The sequence below is a fragment of the Thalia democratica genome, chromosome 1, assembly GCF_965202585.1.
Source record: "Thalia democratica chromosome 1, ktThaDemo2.hap1.1, whole genome shotgun sequence".
Lineage (NCBI taxonomy): Eukaryota > Metazoa > Chordata > Thaliacea > Salpida > Salpidae > Thalia > Thalia democratica.
This window is the reverse complement of record NC_139165.1, coordinates 51,939,182-51,957,416: the sequence shown is the minus strand read 5'-3', so window position 1 is coordinate 51,957,416 and position 18,235 is coordinate 51,939,182. Positions and strand designations below refer to the sequence as shown.

The 18,235-nt window shown below is 28.4% G+C and overlaps 1 protein-coding gene across 1 annotated transcript; it reads right to left on the bottom strand.

Moving 5' to 3' along the window:
* Positions 1-5,115: 5,115 nt before the first annotated feature.
* LOC145837419 (thrombospondin-type laminin G domain and EAR repeat-containing protein-like) lies at positions 5,116-16,427 on the bottom strand. The gene is made up of 14 exons (XM_082945116.1): positions 16,395-16,427; positions 15,795-15,919; positions 15,367-15,535; positions 14,865-15,058; positions 14,042-14,236; positions 11,564-11,654; positions 10,479-10,596; positions 10,098-10,229; positions 8,558-8,790; positions 7,894-8,098; positions 7,486-7,496; positions 6,591-6,787; positions 6,392-6,499; positions 5,116-5,269 (listed from the first exon to the last, which is right to left on the bottom strand). The coding sequence occupies exons 1-14, from the start codon at positions 16,425-16,427 to the stop codon at positions 5,116-5,118; spliced, it is 1,965 nt and encodes a 654-aa protein (XP_082801242.1).
* Positions 16,428-18,235: the final 1,808 nt, after the last annotated feature.

The window sequence follows — 18,235 nt, the reverse complement described above, 5'->3', positions numbered from 1 at the left end:
ACCTTGAGAACATAAAAAAGCAAACGATAAAGATCTTTAAAGACATCGGTTTCAACATCACAATGGAAATTGGTATGACTAGATGCAACTTCTTGGACATCACATTAGACCTAACCAACAGTTGTCATATGCCATACAGAAAAAAAAAACTCATCAATCAGATATATCAGCAATAATTCTAACCACCCGACGATAATCAAGAAACACCTACCCAAAATGATAGAGACAAGGTTAAATAGGCTGTCTACAGACCAAAGAACCTTTGATAATGCAAAGCACAGCTATCAAGCTGCGCTACTCCAATCAAACTTCAAACACAAACTTGAATATGAAAACAAAACTAACCCTGTTGACACAAAGAAACGTAAACGAACAAGAAAAATTATGTTCTTTAATCCCCCATACTGCAACTCAGTTAAAACTAACATTGGAAGAAAATTCTTAGATCTAATTGACAAACACTTCAAAACAGAGAGCATGAAAAAAATCTTCAACAGAAGCAATTGCAAAATATCGTATTGTTGTATGAAAATGTTAAATCATTAATAACAAGGCCACAGCAAGAAGATACTAAGTAAATTGAATCATAAGAACGACCAAGAGAATAAGACGTGCAACTGCCGCGACAAAGACTCCTGTCCCTTAAGTGGCAAATGCTTGCAGGAGAATTTTGTATATAAGGCGACAATCACTAGTCAGATCGAAACAAAAGAATATATAGGATTCACGGGAGGCCAATTCAAAAAGAGATGGTATGCACACATTAGTGATATTAGGAATGAAAATAACAAGGGAACAGAACTTTCCAAGTACATTTGGAGATTAAAAAACAATAACACTTGCTACGATTTAAGGTGGAGCATCATGCATAAGATTAGAGAAATAAAAAATATAGGTAAAATCTGCAAGACTTGCAACCTGGAAAAAATTGAAATAGCACTTGCTAACAAGAAACGAATTTTTAACAAAAGACAGGAGCTCTTCTACACCTGCCCACACTTTAGGAAATTTTATTTTAAAACTTAGCGTATTTAAAACTTTTATCACTTATTTTTGTTTTTGTTTTTGCTTGTACCCTTATTTGTTAAATGAAATTTTGTTTTGTGCTGTTATAAGCTAAATCTAAATCTGTATAAAACATATCAACTATTGTAAGTATAAATGCTATTTAAAATTTATTATTTTTTTCATTATTATTGTTTTTTTTTTAATTTGTTAATTTAATTATCTAGTAATAATACTGTATTGATGTTATGATTTTTAATTTGAATTTGATTATAATGTCTTGCATTACTATATACTTTTAGTTATCCATCGTCATATTTTTATTTTATTTTGCAGGCCTGAAGATCCCCAAGGGGTGAAACGTCGTTGCCTTTGTGTAAATAAGTAAATTTAATATTAACTTTGTCTCCGAAATTAAATTTGTTGAGACCTGTTTTGTCCAAGGAATAGTCCTTGTATATTCCTATTGTTTTTGGTAAAAGTAAATTGACTAAAATTAATACATATATGTAATATGGGAACAGGTCTAACTTGCACGAGGTTACTAAATTGAACGAGGGGACTAAATTGCACGAGAAAAAAGTTGAAGGAGTGCACAAAATTGCTAGAAGCCAAATTTGCACGAGGGCACAAAATTGCACGAGGGAAAAAAATTTCACGAAGAAGATTTTGCACGAAGGGTCAATTTTGCACTAGTTACATTTTTGCATGAAAAAAAACACAGAAAAGAAAAAAAAAAGATTTAAAATAAAGAAAAAAAGTTACTGACCGAGGGTAAGGGTTATGGGTAACAGTGAAAGTAAAAATGAAAAAAAATAATTTAAAAATAAAAAAGCTAGCAACCGAGGGTAAGGGTAAGGGGTAACAGTGATAGTAAAAAAAAAATAAATAAATTATAAAGAAAAAAAACTAAAATAAAAATAACTTACCGACCGAGGGTAAGGGTAAGGGGTAACAGTGATAATAAAAAAATAATAGAAAAAACTGAAAATTAATAAAATTTAACTCGTGCAAAAATTTCTCCGTGCAAAATTGTTTGCTTGTGCAAAAGTATCTTCGTGCAACTTTACCCCCTCGTGCAAAAGTGTCTTCGTACAATTTTGTACCCTCGTGCAATTTTGTCTCCTCGTGCAAATTTGACTGCTACCCATGTAATATATTTATTTGATTACATAAAAAACGATAGGTTTATACGACCTTTTCGTATATGAGATATATTACCTTATAAACTCATAAGTAAAGCTAAAGTCTTATATAATGTTTAACAAAAATTTAGAACTTGAAAATTTTATAATTATTATGACGTAATAGTAATAAAGGGTTTGTACAGTAAGTTAAGTTGTACGAATAGTTAAGTTGTACGAATAGTTAAGTTAAAAATACGCTGATCTTGTTAGTTTAAGAATTTATGCATTTTAAAAAGTTTGGAAAGGTTGTATTAGAAAAAATATTTTAAACTGTATTAAAAAATTGTTTTAAACTATTCGTGCTTGCGACTTATATTTACTAATATTTAGTAAGTTTTAATTTTCCTAAAAAAGTGTTTTTGGTACTGATTGCAAATATTTTGTCTTTCGCTTTTCTTGTTTAGTGTTATGTTCTTGTCTGATTTATCAATTTCTATTTTTTCTAAGTTGCAAAGTTTGCAGCCGAATTTAGCATTGGATTTTGATATTATCCTATTTAGTATTTCCCATTTAATTTTGTAGTCTGTATTGTTATCTTATAAATTCCAAATATAGTTTGCCAGCTCTGTTGTATGTCTTTTGTTAATGTTGTTGAATGAAGATTTGTGATTCCTATATATTTGTTTGAAAGTATTTCCTGTAGTTCCTATGTACTGTTTGGTTGTTGTGTTGGATGTTATTGTTGCTCTATACATTATGTTTGAAACTAGGCAACTTTTGTTTAAATTGAAAATTGAAATTGTTTATGGGGCAAGGTTCTTTGCGGCAATTGCAAAGTTTATCTTTTGTGTTGCTTAATTATTTTAGGCAACATGTTAATATATTAAATATATCAACTAATTTATGTTAGTTTGAATTTAAAAGATAACAATACAGACTACCAAATTAAACGGGAAATACTAAACAGGACAAAATCAAAATTCAATACTAAATTCGGCTGCAAACTTTGCAACTTAGAAAAAAAAGAAATTGATAAATCAGACAAGAAGATAACACTAAACAAGAAAAACGAAAGACAAAATATATGCATTCAGTACCAAAAATACTTTTTTAGCAAAATTAAACCTAACTAAATATCAAATCAAAGCAAAAATAAGCCGCAGACACGAATACTTTCAAACATTTTTTAATATAATCTTTCCAAACTTTTTAAAATGCATAAATTCTTAAACTAACAAGATCAGCGTATTGTTTCAAACTTAACGTAATGTATAAAACCCTTGATAATTACTACGTCATGATATTTATAATATTTTCAAACTCAAAATTTATGTTAAACATTGTTAATAAACTTTAGCTTTACTTATGAGAATATGAGGTAATATATCTTATATACGAAAACATAATGTTTTTATATAATCAAATAAATATTCAGCTCCAATGTGATTTGTCGAGCACTATCGACCAAAACTTAAAAAAAAAACTATTAATATATGTAATATATATATGTATATATGTTTTCTCTAATTTTAAGTACAAATCACATAGTTTAAAAATTTATTAAAATTTGCTTAGCTTTATAAAAACGTTATTGATTATATTTAACTTAACGCATTTTTTTGATAAAAAAACTATTTCCATGTAACAATACGAATACTGAAAAAACAGTTATTTACGATCTACCGAATCACTTTAGAATTTTCATATTTAATAATAGAGTTTGTTATGGTTAGATTCTTTTTGTAGCTATAAATAAAAATACGTAAAAATAAAATGGTTGTAAGATTTTCAATAAACTTATTCAATTTTTTTTTCATACAAAAAACTTGAACAAAACAGACGTATGATAATGTGATTTATTACAGAAAATTAAAAAAATAGAGTACCAGCTCAAAATTTCAACAAAAATGCACATAAAAGCAAAAAACTAACTAAACTCATCATTGCCGAAATTGGCCTGCCAGTTTTTTGTAAACAAGCGAAAGACAAAAAGTTCGGCTGGTAGCAGCAAAAATTGAATTAGCTTGTAGAGTAGAACTTTCTTTTATTGTTTTTTGTTTAAAAAGCTTAAAATACTTTGGTTTTAACTTTAACTTTATAATATCACAAATTTAATCAGCAGCGAAAACCATCAACAAAGCATTAATAAAAAGTTGTACAAAAAATAATCAACCATAGCTAATTCAAAATTAGATATAAGTATTTGCAAAACTATACGTAATATTTTTTATCAAAATGCTGCTTCGATGTAAAATCATTGCAATACATAAAACTAAATACAGTCTTTTTGTTAGTTTTAAAACCGGTTGAGAAACTTATATAATTAGTATTAGTACATATTTAGACTAGAAATAAACACTTGGCAATAAAAGGTAGAGCTTAAAACCAAGTTGCCCAATTACCGGATAATTTTGAGGTGTTATCCAGTCGAAAAAAAGCGTTGGAGGTATAAAAAGTATTTGACTGCGAAGATTAAGCATTTAAATTTTAAATAAGTAAACGAGACATACAAAGGCTATATTACAGGAATGATTACTGAATTTGTTTTAAATATTTAAATGTTTTCAACTAATATTTTGTAAAAAAACTTTTAAATAGCTTAGAGATCCAGCTCTTACTGAAAGCATTACAAACAAAATTAGTATTAAGCTATTTTAACTAGATTTTTAAATGTTTAAAATGAGGTAAAAGTTATACTGATTGAATTAAAACTGAATTGAAGTTTTAAAAATAACTGTCTGGAATAGTTAAACAAACTAATAAAAACACTTTTTTTTAGAACTAAAAAGATTAAAAAAAATGAAATTATTTTTATCCTTAGTTATCACAAGAAAAAAGAAAACTAAGTCCAAAAAATGATTCTCTTATGCTGTTTTTGATTATGTTTTAGAAAAACTTCTTTAAAAAATACAGAGCTCAACACTAAATGTTTCTTAAGTGTTCGTAATAAACAATTATCCATTCTCCAGATATCCATTTAGTTCTAATAAGTAATTATCTTGTACATTTTTGAACGGTTGTTGGTGTATGAAGCAGCTAGGAGGTAGTGAACATTGTTGATGTTCACATAATCAATGTCTGAAACTCTTTCGAACGGAAGCTCATGCACCCTCTGAAATTTCTCTACGCCCATCCATCTGTGCATTTTATCGTTTTATTTCATATCGTTACCCTACACAACTTCAAAAACACCGGCGACTGAAAACATGTGTGACGAACTGCTTTATCTTTCGCTTATCTGCCATGATGATTTTATGATGTAGTAAAATGCATAGCGAAGCAGGTCGTGAACTTGTCAATCACACGGTGTCGTATTAATCGCTTGTAAGTTTTTTGCTTTCAAGAATTGACTATTGCAGTTGAGTATAGTATTTAAGAGAATAAATAGTTTTTGTACCCTTTTTTGGTATGATAAAATTACATGACTTGAAGAAAGTTATTTAAAATTTTCAAAAAGTGCTCTAGTTAAAGGAAAAATATTGTACCTAAACTCTTCTATTCTTAAAACTATTCTAAAACTGTAATTTTTAAACTGAAAAAAAGGTTGTATTAAAATTATTTATGAACAGTATTAATACTATTTAATAAGAAACCACAAAGTAATTCAAAAAGTTTTTATACATGTAAATATTTTGATAAATTAATAAGATTTTTTAAAAGTTATAAAAACAATAACTTTTTTAAGTTTCTTACTGTTCTATATTTGCATCGTATAGCTTAATACTAAAAACTTAATACAAAAGAAAGACTCAGTTTAAGTCTATAAGTTTTTAAATATATTTTTAAAGTCATAGTATAAAAATATGTTCAAAATTTTATTAAATCTTAACATATTGTTATAAATGAAATGTCTGAGTAAAACTAAAAAGAGATTTATTATTGATCGTTGTGGTCTAGTATTTTAGTTGAGGTTAATAAAATACTTTTGTACGGAAAACATTTTAAAACTCTTTAATGAATAAAATCTATAATCTTCTAGTTATTCATCAAATCAACTTTTAATTATCTAAATTAAAAAAAAAGGTATACAAAGCTTATCAGTTTCATTAATATTCATTTCTAAATTTAATTTTTTATTTAACATTTAAACGAGAAAGCAATAGTAAAACTATCTAATGAAAAAATTACCCTGAGAGATCAAAATCTAAAAGCAAAGATATTTTCTATTTGTTTTAATTCAAAAAAATACTTTTAGTACATAACATAAAAATAGTGTTTAAAATTTAATAAACTACCGTATCTAGGAAACTATACTATACCTGTACAGAGTGCTTCTAAGCTCGCTTGATAACTCATTGTTACTTCCTGTACAAGAACAAACAAGATACTGCTGACTACCAATTCTAAAGAATTCCCAATCTCTTGCTCTTAAAAAAAAGAAAGTCTTATACAAAATTTATATAAATAGTTATAAACAAGTTCATTTACTCAAAAATATCCTTATTTAATAAAACTTACCCATTTGTTAGAATTCTTTGATACTCATTAAACTTCTGTTGATAATAGTTGAGCTCGTATATATTAGATTCAACAATGTAACTTCTTGTGTTGTTTTTAAAAAATTTGACACTGTTGGCAACTACTAAAAAATATCTCCAAGTATCTGCTTCAGTATCTTCTATTCTAAAAAACTCCCAATCAAGAGCTCCTTCTGTCTAAATTTTTACGAAAAAATTTATTTAATGTATACTTTTATTTAAGTTTATAGTAATATTGTCATTTTGAAAGCTGTATTTATGTTGTTTTGTAGTTTTATAAACAATGAACGAATGTTGCAAAGTTGGTTGTTTTAGAATAGGTTAACTGGTTCAAGCTTTTTTAGTTCTTTGTTTGCTTATTTTGCTTTTCAGAATTACCAAGCATCTAAGAAACATCTAGTGTAGCGAAAAAGTAGTTTTCAGTTTTCTATGATCTATGACTCTAATAATAACTTCAAAAACTAGTGTTTTAAAAATCTAGCGGTTTTATTGCGTTTTGCATTACGGCTTAACGTATATTTATAATTGCTCAGTTTTAAAACATAATTCACAATAGATATATAAATTGACACCTGTTTGTAACTATGACTGTGACCTTTTAACTGCATTTTTAAGTTTACTGTTTTTCTTGATGATAAAATCGGTGAATGTACTAAGTAAATGTTTGAAACTTTAAGAAAACGATAAACGATTTTACTACTTGATTTGAACTAAAGGCAAAATAAAGATATTGGGATCTAGTTAGTTACAAAAAAAAGTGTATCGTACAAAGTGAAAAAATGCTTGTTGATTAGTAAATAAAACTATTTTTTATTTTATATGTTTTGAAATACAAAGTAAACTTACTTTGATTTCTTGTTTTAACTGGAATTCACCTTCACCAAAACTGTAACAATAAATTTTTGACATCAATGTGCTGTTATTGTTTCTGATAGCATTGGCTACAGCAAAGCAATAAAACTTCGTACTAAGATAAGGTATCAACATAAAAGTTATATCTTCTGCATCACTTAAATCCAAATACTGATGCTTTCGGAACTTTTTTTGATTTTTTGACCATATAAACACGTTTTTTTCTTCTAAAAATCAATTTGTTTAATAAAACTCCCACTTTGTTATGCTAAATTAAGTTCAAAAAGAAAATTAATGCTTACTAAAAAATAAATAAACAAACTTATAATCAAAATTAACTATAATTTACAATTTTTTTATAAGTTAAAACATTAAAAAATACTCTATAACTTATGAATTTTTAAATGTGTTACTAAATTGTTAATATTAACTTGCTTTTCGTCCATCAGCATAAATAAGGAAAAACTCGCTTTCCACTTGAAAAGCTTCGATATTTCTAGCACCCCAAGTTGTTATATTTTGAAAAAATATAAATTTCTTACGTTTAGAATGCCAACGATATATAACAGAAGAAACTGGCTTAGCTTCTCTTTTGCTATTAAATTGCTTTCCTTTATTCGCAACAGCCAGAAAAATCTATAATTTTTTCACAGTGGTAAGAGTTGTATAAGCTTTAAAACTGGACTTTGTTTGAATGTGTTTTAATTATTCAAAACAATTCCGTAGCTAAAGGCTTAACATCATTTAATATCTAAATTTTATATAAAAGTTTAAAAAAAAGATACGAAAACGTTTACCTGAAAATAGAGTTATGTAATTCGTAAACTTTGTTAACAACAATTTAAAAGCTAGCAAGTTATCTAAAATTAAAAATTTTAACTACTTTTAAACAACCATGTGTGAATAAAGTTCGTAAAATCTAATTGTATTTAAGAAATTCATGAAAATGAAAAAAAACTGCTTTATTATTTTTTCGCCAATATTAGAGTTAAGCATTTAATTCTAACAAAATTAAAGTGTAAAAAAAAAAATAAAAATATATATTCAAATACATTTTGTGTTTTTTTTTTTACATACATATCAAACCAAACCAACTCGATTGCCAATTTTGAAATACTTAAAGCAAGCAGCGAGATTAGTAAACAACTTCTGGTGTTCGATCCACCTTCGATCTCTTTTGTTCCATGCAAAAACATGTGAAAAGTTTCCTTCGTTAGCTGTTACTAGATAAGTTCCGTCTCCTTCAATATGAAACCACTCAAGTGAAATTGTTTTCGAGGCAGTTAGTATGTCCTCAAAGTCAACAACGTAGTCTAAACGCTCACTCCCTAGAAAAATCATTTTCGTTTTTTAATATGAAACTTATATTTTTTTACTTATATTGACATTTTAGGACTTATTTTACAAGTGTACTCAATACATAAAAAGAATAGTTTTATTTATATTTTGGTTTTATGAAAATTTAATTTTTTGAAGTATATTTTATACTAGAAATAACCTAGTTAGAATTAATTCAGAAAAACTAGATAACTGTTAGTTTGACTTGTGATTGATTGGCACTGATTAATAAAACAGTTATTGTTATATTATAGTTTTGGTTTAACTAATTATGAAAACACTAATAGGTATATTCAAATACTTTTATTTGTATCAAAAATTTATGTCTTTAAAAAAAGCTTTAGACTTTATATTGTTTAAACTTCAAAATTTGTAACTAAATAAACTTAAATACTTTTGTAATTAGAGTAACAATAACGATCAAGGCTTAGGGTATAACAGTTTAGATTTTCGAAACTTTTAAAATAAGTACTACCACCTTTGTAAAACTACTTGAGATTTTTTTTTTTAATTTCTAAAATTTTAAAAATGGATGAAAATAAAACTTACTGGAACAAGTCTACAAAAAAGTTATGGTAGAAAAATTAAAGACTTATTTTATTTATCTGTTCAAAGCCTCAAAAAGAAATTATTATTGTTCACTTGACCATACGGAAACAAAAATGCTTGAAAGCCATTCACTTTCACTGTTGCGCAGTGCAGTGCAGGCGCGGCGCACTGCGTTGCTCCGATTTTAAAACAAAACCTCTTATATACATATATATATATATATTTATTTATATATGAAAGGAGGATATAGCTGACAAAAAAGATCAACACTACAGGTGCGCGGAGGCAAAGAGCAAAGTGACGATGATGTTTCCTTCCGTACAGCAACGAGCACCTGTTGCGTCATCATTTAAAAGATTATCTCCTCGGTGAGTCATCGCTTTTCTATTTCGGCTGCTTAGAGGTAGAAAAGTTTTCGACGCTGTTGACCGGAAGTCGAAAGCGCGCGGCGAGATCAGAGAGAAATCGTTATCAAATTATAAGCAGTTCACGGTTTTACAACTGGTTTTTCTAATTGATTACTAGAGCGTTTTTTCGTCCAATTTCAAACCATAACTAATATATTTAAATGAGTAATATATCAATGTAGTGATTTTTTCGTCAGTAAAGTTTATAATGTTACAAAAAACAAATTCATTAGCATAGCTACTGGATTAAATTAATAATTTAAATTAGATTAAAATGGTGTTTCAAGTTAACTTAAACTGGAAAAGATTAAATTTCTTAAAACTGATGCCAAGAAACTAACCGGTTCTCACAGCTTCATACTTTTCTCCTGTGCAAATTTTGAGCACACTTTTTCTATTGACCATTATTGTGCCAGTATTCAAACTTGTGCATTTAGGTACTTTTGAAGATGCCGACTCAACAAATATAGTAGCTAATGACAGTAATTTTTGTTTTTAATCATATTTCAAAAATATTAAAAAAGTTAACAATGAGTATAATAAAAATTTAAGAAAAAATAAACTGTAAACAACTTCTAGCATTTATATTTTTTAAAGATTAAAATTGCACTAAACTTTTTTTATTTTGTTTAATAAAAGTTAGTTAACAAAAATTACGTCAAGTCGTTTACTCAAAAACTTTGAAGCTAAACATTTTAACTAAAAACTCAAGTTTCAATTACCTATCGAAGACGAAGACTTCTTGCTCTGAAAAATCGAGGCCAACTGAGGCGCGGGCGAAGGGCAGACGAGTTGAAAGGCGTCAGAGGCCGGAATGACCATCAGTTGCCGCATCGTGCCCTGAAAAATTTCAAAAGTATTCGAGCTATTTTAAGTTGTGGCCTTTCTTTCCGCTCGCAGTTGTTTATACTTTCCGCTTCAAAGTCAAGCTCGCCGCCTGCTCGATACTAAGCATGGGATGGTAATTAATAATCGGGTGAGTGGTTATCATTAGTGAGCGAAAACTGCAAAGTTCGGCAACGGCAAAGTAACCGCTTCAAATTTTAACTATTATCAACTTTATGCTCGGTTATTATGTCTTTCAAAGTTTTTTCTGTTTGTTTTGAGTAGCCGAGCAGTTCTTTTTGATGCTCAGAATTATGAGATTAAAAAGTCCCATAAAGTTCAATTTTTATTTTTTTATTTTGTACTTAATATTAATTTTATAAAACATTTTTTAAAGCTTTAAATCTGTATTTTTTGAGTGACAATTTTGTGTAAATTAAACTGTTATTGTTTTTGCAGTAACAGTAAAGTTTAAAAACAACTATTAGCACATTGTTTTTGAAAACATTTTAAAATTTTGATTTACTTTAGTAATTTTAGTACTTAGTGTTTGCTGGTCGCCGATGTACTTTTGCAACTAATAACGAAATTTTATTGCTGCACTTTAATTAATTTATCTTATAAAAATTTAACAAACTAATATAAAAATAGATTCAAAATATATTCTTTCATTTAATGAACCGTCTAATTTGTTTGATTAAAAACTAGTAGCCTGTTATCGGACAATCCTGTTACCTCAAACAAACTTACACATCCTAAACAAAAAGCTCATAATCTTATGTTTACCAAACACAAACAGACAGTATCACAAATACAAACACCATGTATAACCACCAGAACTACTACGTAGCTGTGTATGCATAACAAATTGTTCTAAATTACAACGTGCTAGCTTTAAGTGGCAACATTTTTAGTGCTTTTGTCTTAATCAGTTGTCAACAGATTTCACCGGAACTAAAGTACATACGTGTTGTTAACTCACCACGAAACGCTTGTGTTTACGGGACGAACTGCCGACATGGAACTTTGTTCCTTTGATTCTCATTTTGGAAGGAAACCTGCGTTCCATGGTCCTGTTTGAAATATTTATTAGAAGACTTGTCTGAAACTTATATAGATATTTATTAAAAACTTAAATAAAACCTACATAAATTAAATTAAAATAATGAAAGTTAGTATACTAAAACTTACTTTAGAAACTTGATATATACTCTGATAATTTTAAGAAAAAAAAAACTTGAAAAGGTATCGAAAAAATTTTTTTTTTTGTATATGCTTATTGAAGCTTTTAAAAAACTTTAATATTTTATAACTATCTTTCTTAACCCTTGATTTAATGGATAAAAAATTAGTTTTAAAGTTTTTTATTTTTTATTAAAATTTAAAAATAAAAAATTACTGCTGTTTTAAGTTGATATTCTTTATACGAAGCTATGCTATTTTTTGGAAATAGTCAGTATTTTTTTTCAGTATATAAACTTATTAAAAGTAAAAACATCGTTTGTAAAAATACTTTTTATTTTTTCTTCATTATGCTGTTTTGCTAAAATTTTCATGCCTTGAAAGCATTAGTTTTATTCAAAAAACTTAAATCAAACAATAAATAAATTCGATAAATTTTGTATAGGTGTGATTATAGTACGTGCTTACTATTATAAAATAAAAAATCTGCATGATACAAATTGAACGGAGCAGTTTTAGATATAGAGTATAAGCATCAGTACTAAATGATATAAAAACATTGCCAACGAGCAATCTTAATGCAGAAAATAGCCTTCAAAAGTCCTTATCAAAATCCTTGTTTATCTGCAATGTTTAATTTAACATTAACTATTAACATCACCATATAAATTTCCCACGCTTCACAGACGCCTTAAACAGCAGACATCACACTAAAGACGGCACAGGGGAAGGTAAAGATTTGAGCTTGTTTTACTTTTATATCAGTAATAAGCTGCTAGATGAATTCAATCACTCTTCAAATCGGCTTATGCGCCGGCTTTTAACATCAGCTCAACACCTTTCATACCACGAATGTTGTGTATACGAATGGCTTTTGTAAACACTCTTTGTTGTTTGTGTTGGATGAATAAGTAAGTTGCTCGTTTAATACGGTGAACGCTTGACTTACAAAACGATAAGGTGTCGCTACTTGCAGCCACTTTTTAGTTTTTCCTTTGATTTTTTTACATTTGAAAAGCAAAAAAAGTAGTGATTATAAATCTTCAAAGAGAGCGTTTTAGGTGTTTTAAATTCCTAGACACAATCATTTTTAGGGTAATTAAAGCCTTTTTTTGACGTTAAAGCTATATATTGTTTGTTTTACTTTAAAAAATTGCTTTAATTTTTCAAAAAGACGTCTTGTAGGTTTTAAATAATCGTGAAAGGTAAAACTTTATTACTTTAAATTTTTAACGTTTGATTTGTTGGTAAACGCGTGTTTAGGAAAGTGTTTGTTTTATTTATTTTACTAATGAATACAATTAAATACTTTTAATATAAAACTTTTAGGCTTATTATATACTTTAGTAAGCTAAAGTTTTAAACAAACAAATTTTATTTTACCATAATTGTGCTTTATATACTATTTCAAAAGTTTACCTATGAATAAAAAAGATTTATTTTTATATATACTAAGTTTTTTGAATAATATTATTATTTGTTCTTATGGAATATAAAGAAAAATCTTTAAAATACAGTTTTACAAATATACTTATAATGTTTTAAAGTAGTAAGTAAAAAGAGCCTTCTATTTGGTTACAGAAGAAAAACTTACCATAACTTAATTAAAAATAACTTGATGAATTACAACAAAGTTAAAAACACAACATCAAAATTTCTATGTAGATTTAACAGAAAAACAAATATTGACTCAATAAATCAAGAGTCCAAGCGCTCTCTGTTTCAAAGCTGCAGCGCGCTTTGTTTAATCAGGCAAACGACAAAAAAGCAATAAAAAAGTGTCGGCGGCCTACCCCAATAAGCAAATACAAATTGAACGAGAAAAAATGACAATCGAGCGTTATGACGTTACTCAAGTAAGCTTAATTTTTGGTCCTTTGATCGTGCCGCGAGGCCTGTTTCAGCCTTTATGCGCGAGTTTGTTCTTTAGACACGCTGTTTCCGACGTGCAACGTTTTCAATGCCCCCGGTTGAAGGAGCCGCGAAGCTGTCAAAGCGTAAACCGAGCACAATGAACGTGATTCCTGGCATAATAGAGTGAGAGTTAATTAACAAATATTAGCATTCAAAGTTTGCCATCGGGGCCACATGTCACACGTGTAAGAGAGACCGTAAAAACATGAGCATTGGTGCTTTTGAAATCTTTCAAGCTACTTTTCAACCGAAAACGCTCAAAACTGCGTTGAAACGTTGAAAAAGTAGCTGACGACAAATGCAGGCGACCTCCCACGACACGAGTTATGTTAATGAATCTTGCACCGGATACCGTCGTGCGTACGAGGCGGAACTTTTGGGATTAAGAGAGCGGCATCGAGACTGTTGCTCAGGTGGAGCGTGACGATCAGCGTGGTGGAGGCACCTTGAACCAGATCGGGAGCACTTGACGTTGAAGTTCACGCGTGACTGGCGGTGCTCATCTGTTGTTGCATGTCTCACGTGGGTGCCTGATTTACATCTAACGAGAGCTGGTAGTCTTGAGCGTCTCAGCAAGTTTAAAAACAAAAGTTGTGAGAACTTATGACATGGATAGTTTCATTGTTTTACAAAAAGTGTCCGCAGTTTATTTTAATTTTTTGTGAGTGCAATCAAAGGTAAAGTTGTTTTAAACTCAACATTGTAAAATTTTAAAGTAAGAAGCTGAAAATAAACTTTTTAAAAATCGGTCTTTAATATGTAAAACATTTTTTAGTAAAATGTCTGAGACAAATTAATTTAAAAGTCTTAGTCAAAAAGTATTGAACCTAAATAATACAACCTTTTTTAGTAAAAAAAAACAATAAAAATGTATCTGTATTTGAAACTTCGAGTTTTACTTAAATAAAATTGTTTTAGATCATGCTTAATAATTGCTAGATTATGTTCTAGATAGTACAAGTAACTTGTAACTAAAATTTTGATAAATTAATAAACTAACTTAGACAATTAATACTCATTATACTTATTATTTAAAGCTCTTATATAGAAGTGTGAGACCAGTTTGAACAATATGTGAAAAAAAAGGTTAAAAACATTAATTAAAACATTCCGTTTTACTAACTTCAAAAACTAATGTTTTGAATTAGAATAATTCTTTTAAATGCTTAAAACATTAAATTTTTTACTTTGTTTTTATCTTATCACAGTCGAGGTAAATATTGACAACTGGACCACTAATCGCAACTATAATTGTATGCCAACTTCCATCTCCAAGCCTCTTATCGTATATTGAAGTTGAAACACGTTTGCCTTTCAGCTTTGCTCCAAAAACCACATGATTGTTTTTTAAGTGAATGTCTATCAGTATTGTTTTCTTGTCCTGTTATAACATTTTTAGTACCAAAATCTTATTTTCTTTCACAGAATAGTTCTAGTAAACATAAAAACTAAATAAAAAGTTTTAGTTAAATATAATCAGTACTAGTTTATTAAGACTAAAATTGAAATAGTTTATTATAAAAAAATCATTTTATGAATTTTTTAATTACAGTTCAGCTAGCTTGTTAGGATTAATAAATTGAGAAATAAAAAAAGTAAAAGTTTGTGGTTGAGTCTTGCTTAGTTTGTCTAAATTGAAAAGTATAAGTTATTCTAATATATATAACAGTAATATATTACTTTAAAAACCTGTGCAATCAATGCCACTAGATACATTGATGAGTTTTGAAAGCTGTCAAACTTCGAACGTTTGAACGTTGTTATTATAGAAAATTCTGACGGAAAGTACAAGCAGTTTTGCATTACGACATCGCTGTTCACATAAAGCATGCGTAGATCGTCATCAAACGCATCGAACCTAAATTGTTGTGGTTAAAGAGATATAAACTTATTACATAACAAAAGTGAACGATAACCATGTATGATTAAAAGCTTATAGTAAGCAAAAAAAAAAATCTGTATAAAAGTGTAATAAAAAATTAGGAACTAAAAGACTTATAAAGTTTTTAGTTAACATAAAACTTATTTAGTACACCATAAACGTTTATTTTTAAAATTGAATATTACTGTTCAAGTGTTAGGTTATTTTAATTATTAGCTAGCACTATTAAACAAACTCGTATCCTCTAACACCGTCCTCATCTTCAACAATATTCATGCTTTTCGATATTGAAGACGACGTCGCTATCGATTGAGCAAAAATATTTAAAGGACGTGTTCCAACTGTAAAAGTTTTTAAAAGCTAAATATAAATTTAAAATTGCAGAAAGTTAAGTTATTTTAATGGTTTTCAGAAAACTAAGTATATTATTTTTGTTCTTAATTAAAAATTAAAAATAATGTCCAGTTTTAGATTGAGGTTTATTAAGTAAGCGTATGATAATCCGATTGTTTTATTGCGTTTTAAAAACCAAACTAAATATATTTTACTTAATACAGATACGATACACACAGTTTAATGTTTTGTGTTCAGTTTGAGTGCATCAAATTTTATATATATTTGATTTTTTTAGTATGGTATACGTACAAGAAAAAACAAAAAGAAATTTTGGAACAAATAAAACCCTTTAAGTTATAAATGTATTTTTATCTGGAGAAACTAAAAAACAAGTTATTTTTGAGTACAAACTTTCTTTAAGTTCGCCAGGTTAACAACAAAAAGCAGTGTATATGGAAAATTCACAAGCTGTCTCACAGTAATGTTTTTATACGATTACTTTGGCTGCCTCGGTGCGGTTGTCCGCCGGCATTGTAAGTACAAGGTACTTAATTAAATTGCTTGTCATCTACTTATTATGTCTTCAGACATAAACAAATTAGTTTAAAATGCAGAAGCTTGTTTTTGAGGGCATTTTATGAGTTGTATGTAGAAGAACATAGTGTTGACTAAAATACTTTTTGTATGAAGCTATAAGATTTTTATAAATCCAAACATACATTTTTAGTAGTTAGGTTTTGAATATGCCTATAGAAGCTAATCTTTTGAAAATTATAATTTATAAATTTGCTTGTTTAGCTTTTCACTCTTTGATACAAAAACATTTTATTTGGTTGATTATTTTTAAGGAGCTATATAAACTTGAAAAAAGTTTATTTCCTGAAATTTTAAAGTTTTATAAAAAACAATTTGTCTTTCTATGATTAAAAAGGTTGATTAATTTTATTCAACATTTTACCACAACCTCCTACTGAAGTATTTGGATTAACTTAAAAAATCATGTACAAACACATCTTTTTGCAATGTGTTTATAAATCATATCCAAACAAGCAAACAAAAGTTAACCCTCAATTACCCTCGATGCATGTTTCGGTGCGCAGTACTACAAACCCTAAAATTGTTCACATGCACATACATAAACCTAAAACCGGCAGTAAGACAGTCTGCTTTTTATTAGCCCAAACGCTCTGAATAGTGTTAGAGAAAATACGCTTTATTCTAGCCGTCTAATCGTTATCAAGCCGAGATGAAACGACCGACGCCGATCGGTTGTTGCAGCCAAGTGCATTGTCGGGCCACCCTCAGTGCCGCTAAATACGTACGAGTTCGTAAAACTAATTTTGTGTGAATGAGCTCGGCTCTTAACTAAGTTTTTGAGTGTATATACTTTATTTTCGGTTATTATTTCTCCGTTCTGCTATTGAGACGATCCTTTGTGACGCTTACGTGTTGGTTTAGGGTCGGACTTTGACTTTTGGCTTTTGTACTGGCATGAAAAACTGCACTAAATATTCTAGTGAGTCATTTTTTTTTCTTTGTAGCTAAGTTTACCAATTTTAAAATCAAAAAGAATATATATTAAAATTGAATGAAACCTAAATTAAAGCATGAGAGAATACAGGTTTAAGCAGTTCAGATCAGCCTTTTGCTTTTTAATATAACGGCAACAGAGTAAGCATGTTTAAAGCTAAACAATTATTTGCATATAGATATTTTTATAAGTAACTTACTTTAATTAAGTCTTACGCAACCGCATGCGTTTTACAAACTAGTTTAAATGAAATTAATCAAAAATTACATAGAGTATTTAATTTTAAGAAGTTTTTCAACGGTAAGACTGTACAAACGTTTTAATTAGCAATTAGCAAAAGTTTTTTCAAAAGAATTTCAAACCTTAACAATTTAGGAGGTATTAAATTACCTATTATTTAGTTAATACAGCGAAATAAGTGGTAATGAATTGTTAGGTAGAGCTCAAAAGCATTACAAAGCACACGGCCGATCGTGCCACTTTAATCTAATCTATATTAAACTTATGAACTTTTAATCTGGTCAGCATGTACCGTATCTGGCCGCTCATAGCAACAAAAACTAAACAGTTTAGTTCATATTTTTAGTATAACAGTTTATTTTTTACGCACATACACACAAACTAAGTAATTTTACTTGTAAGTTTATTTATAAAAGTTGTGATCAGTTTAATACAACGTAATGTTTGGCTGAAAGTAATTTTATTTACAAGTTTTGATCTACCTAAAATATATATATAGTTATGCATTAGGCAAGAAATGGATATTTTAAAATAAAATCTTTATTTAGAGAGCACTGTTCAATAGTGTA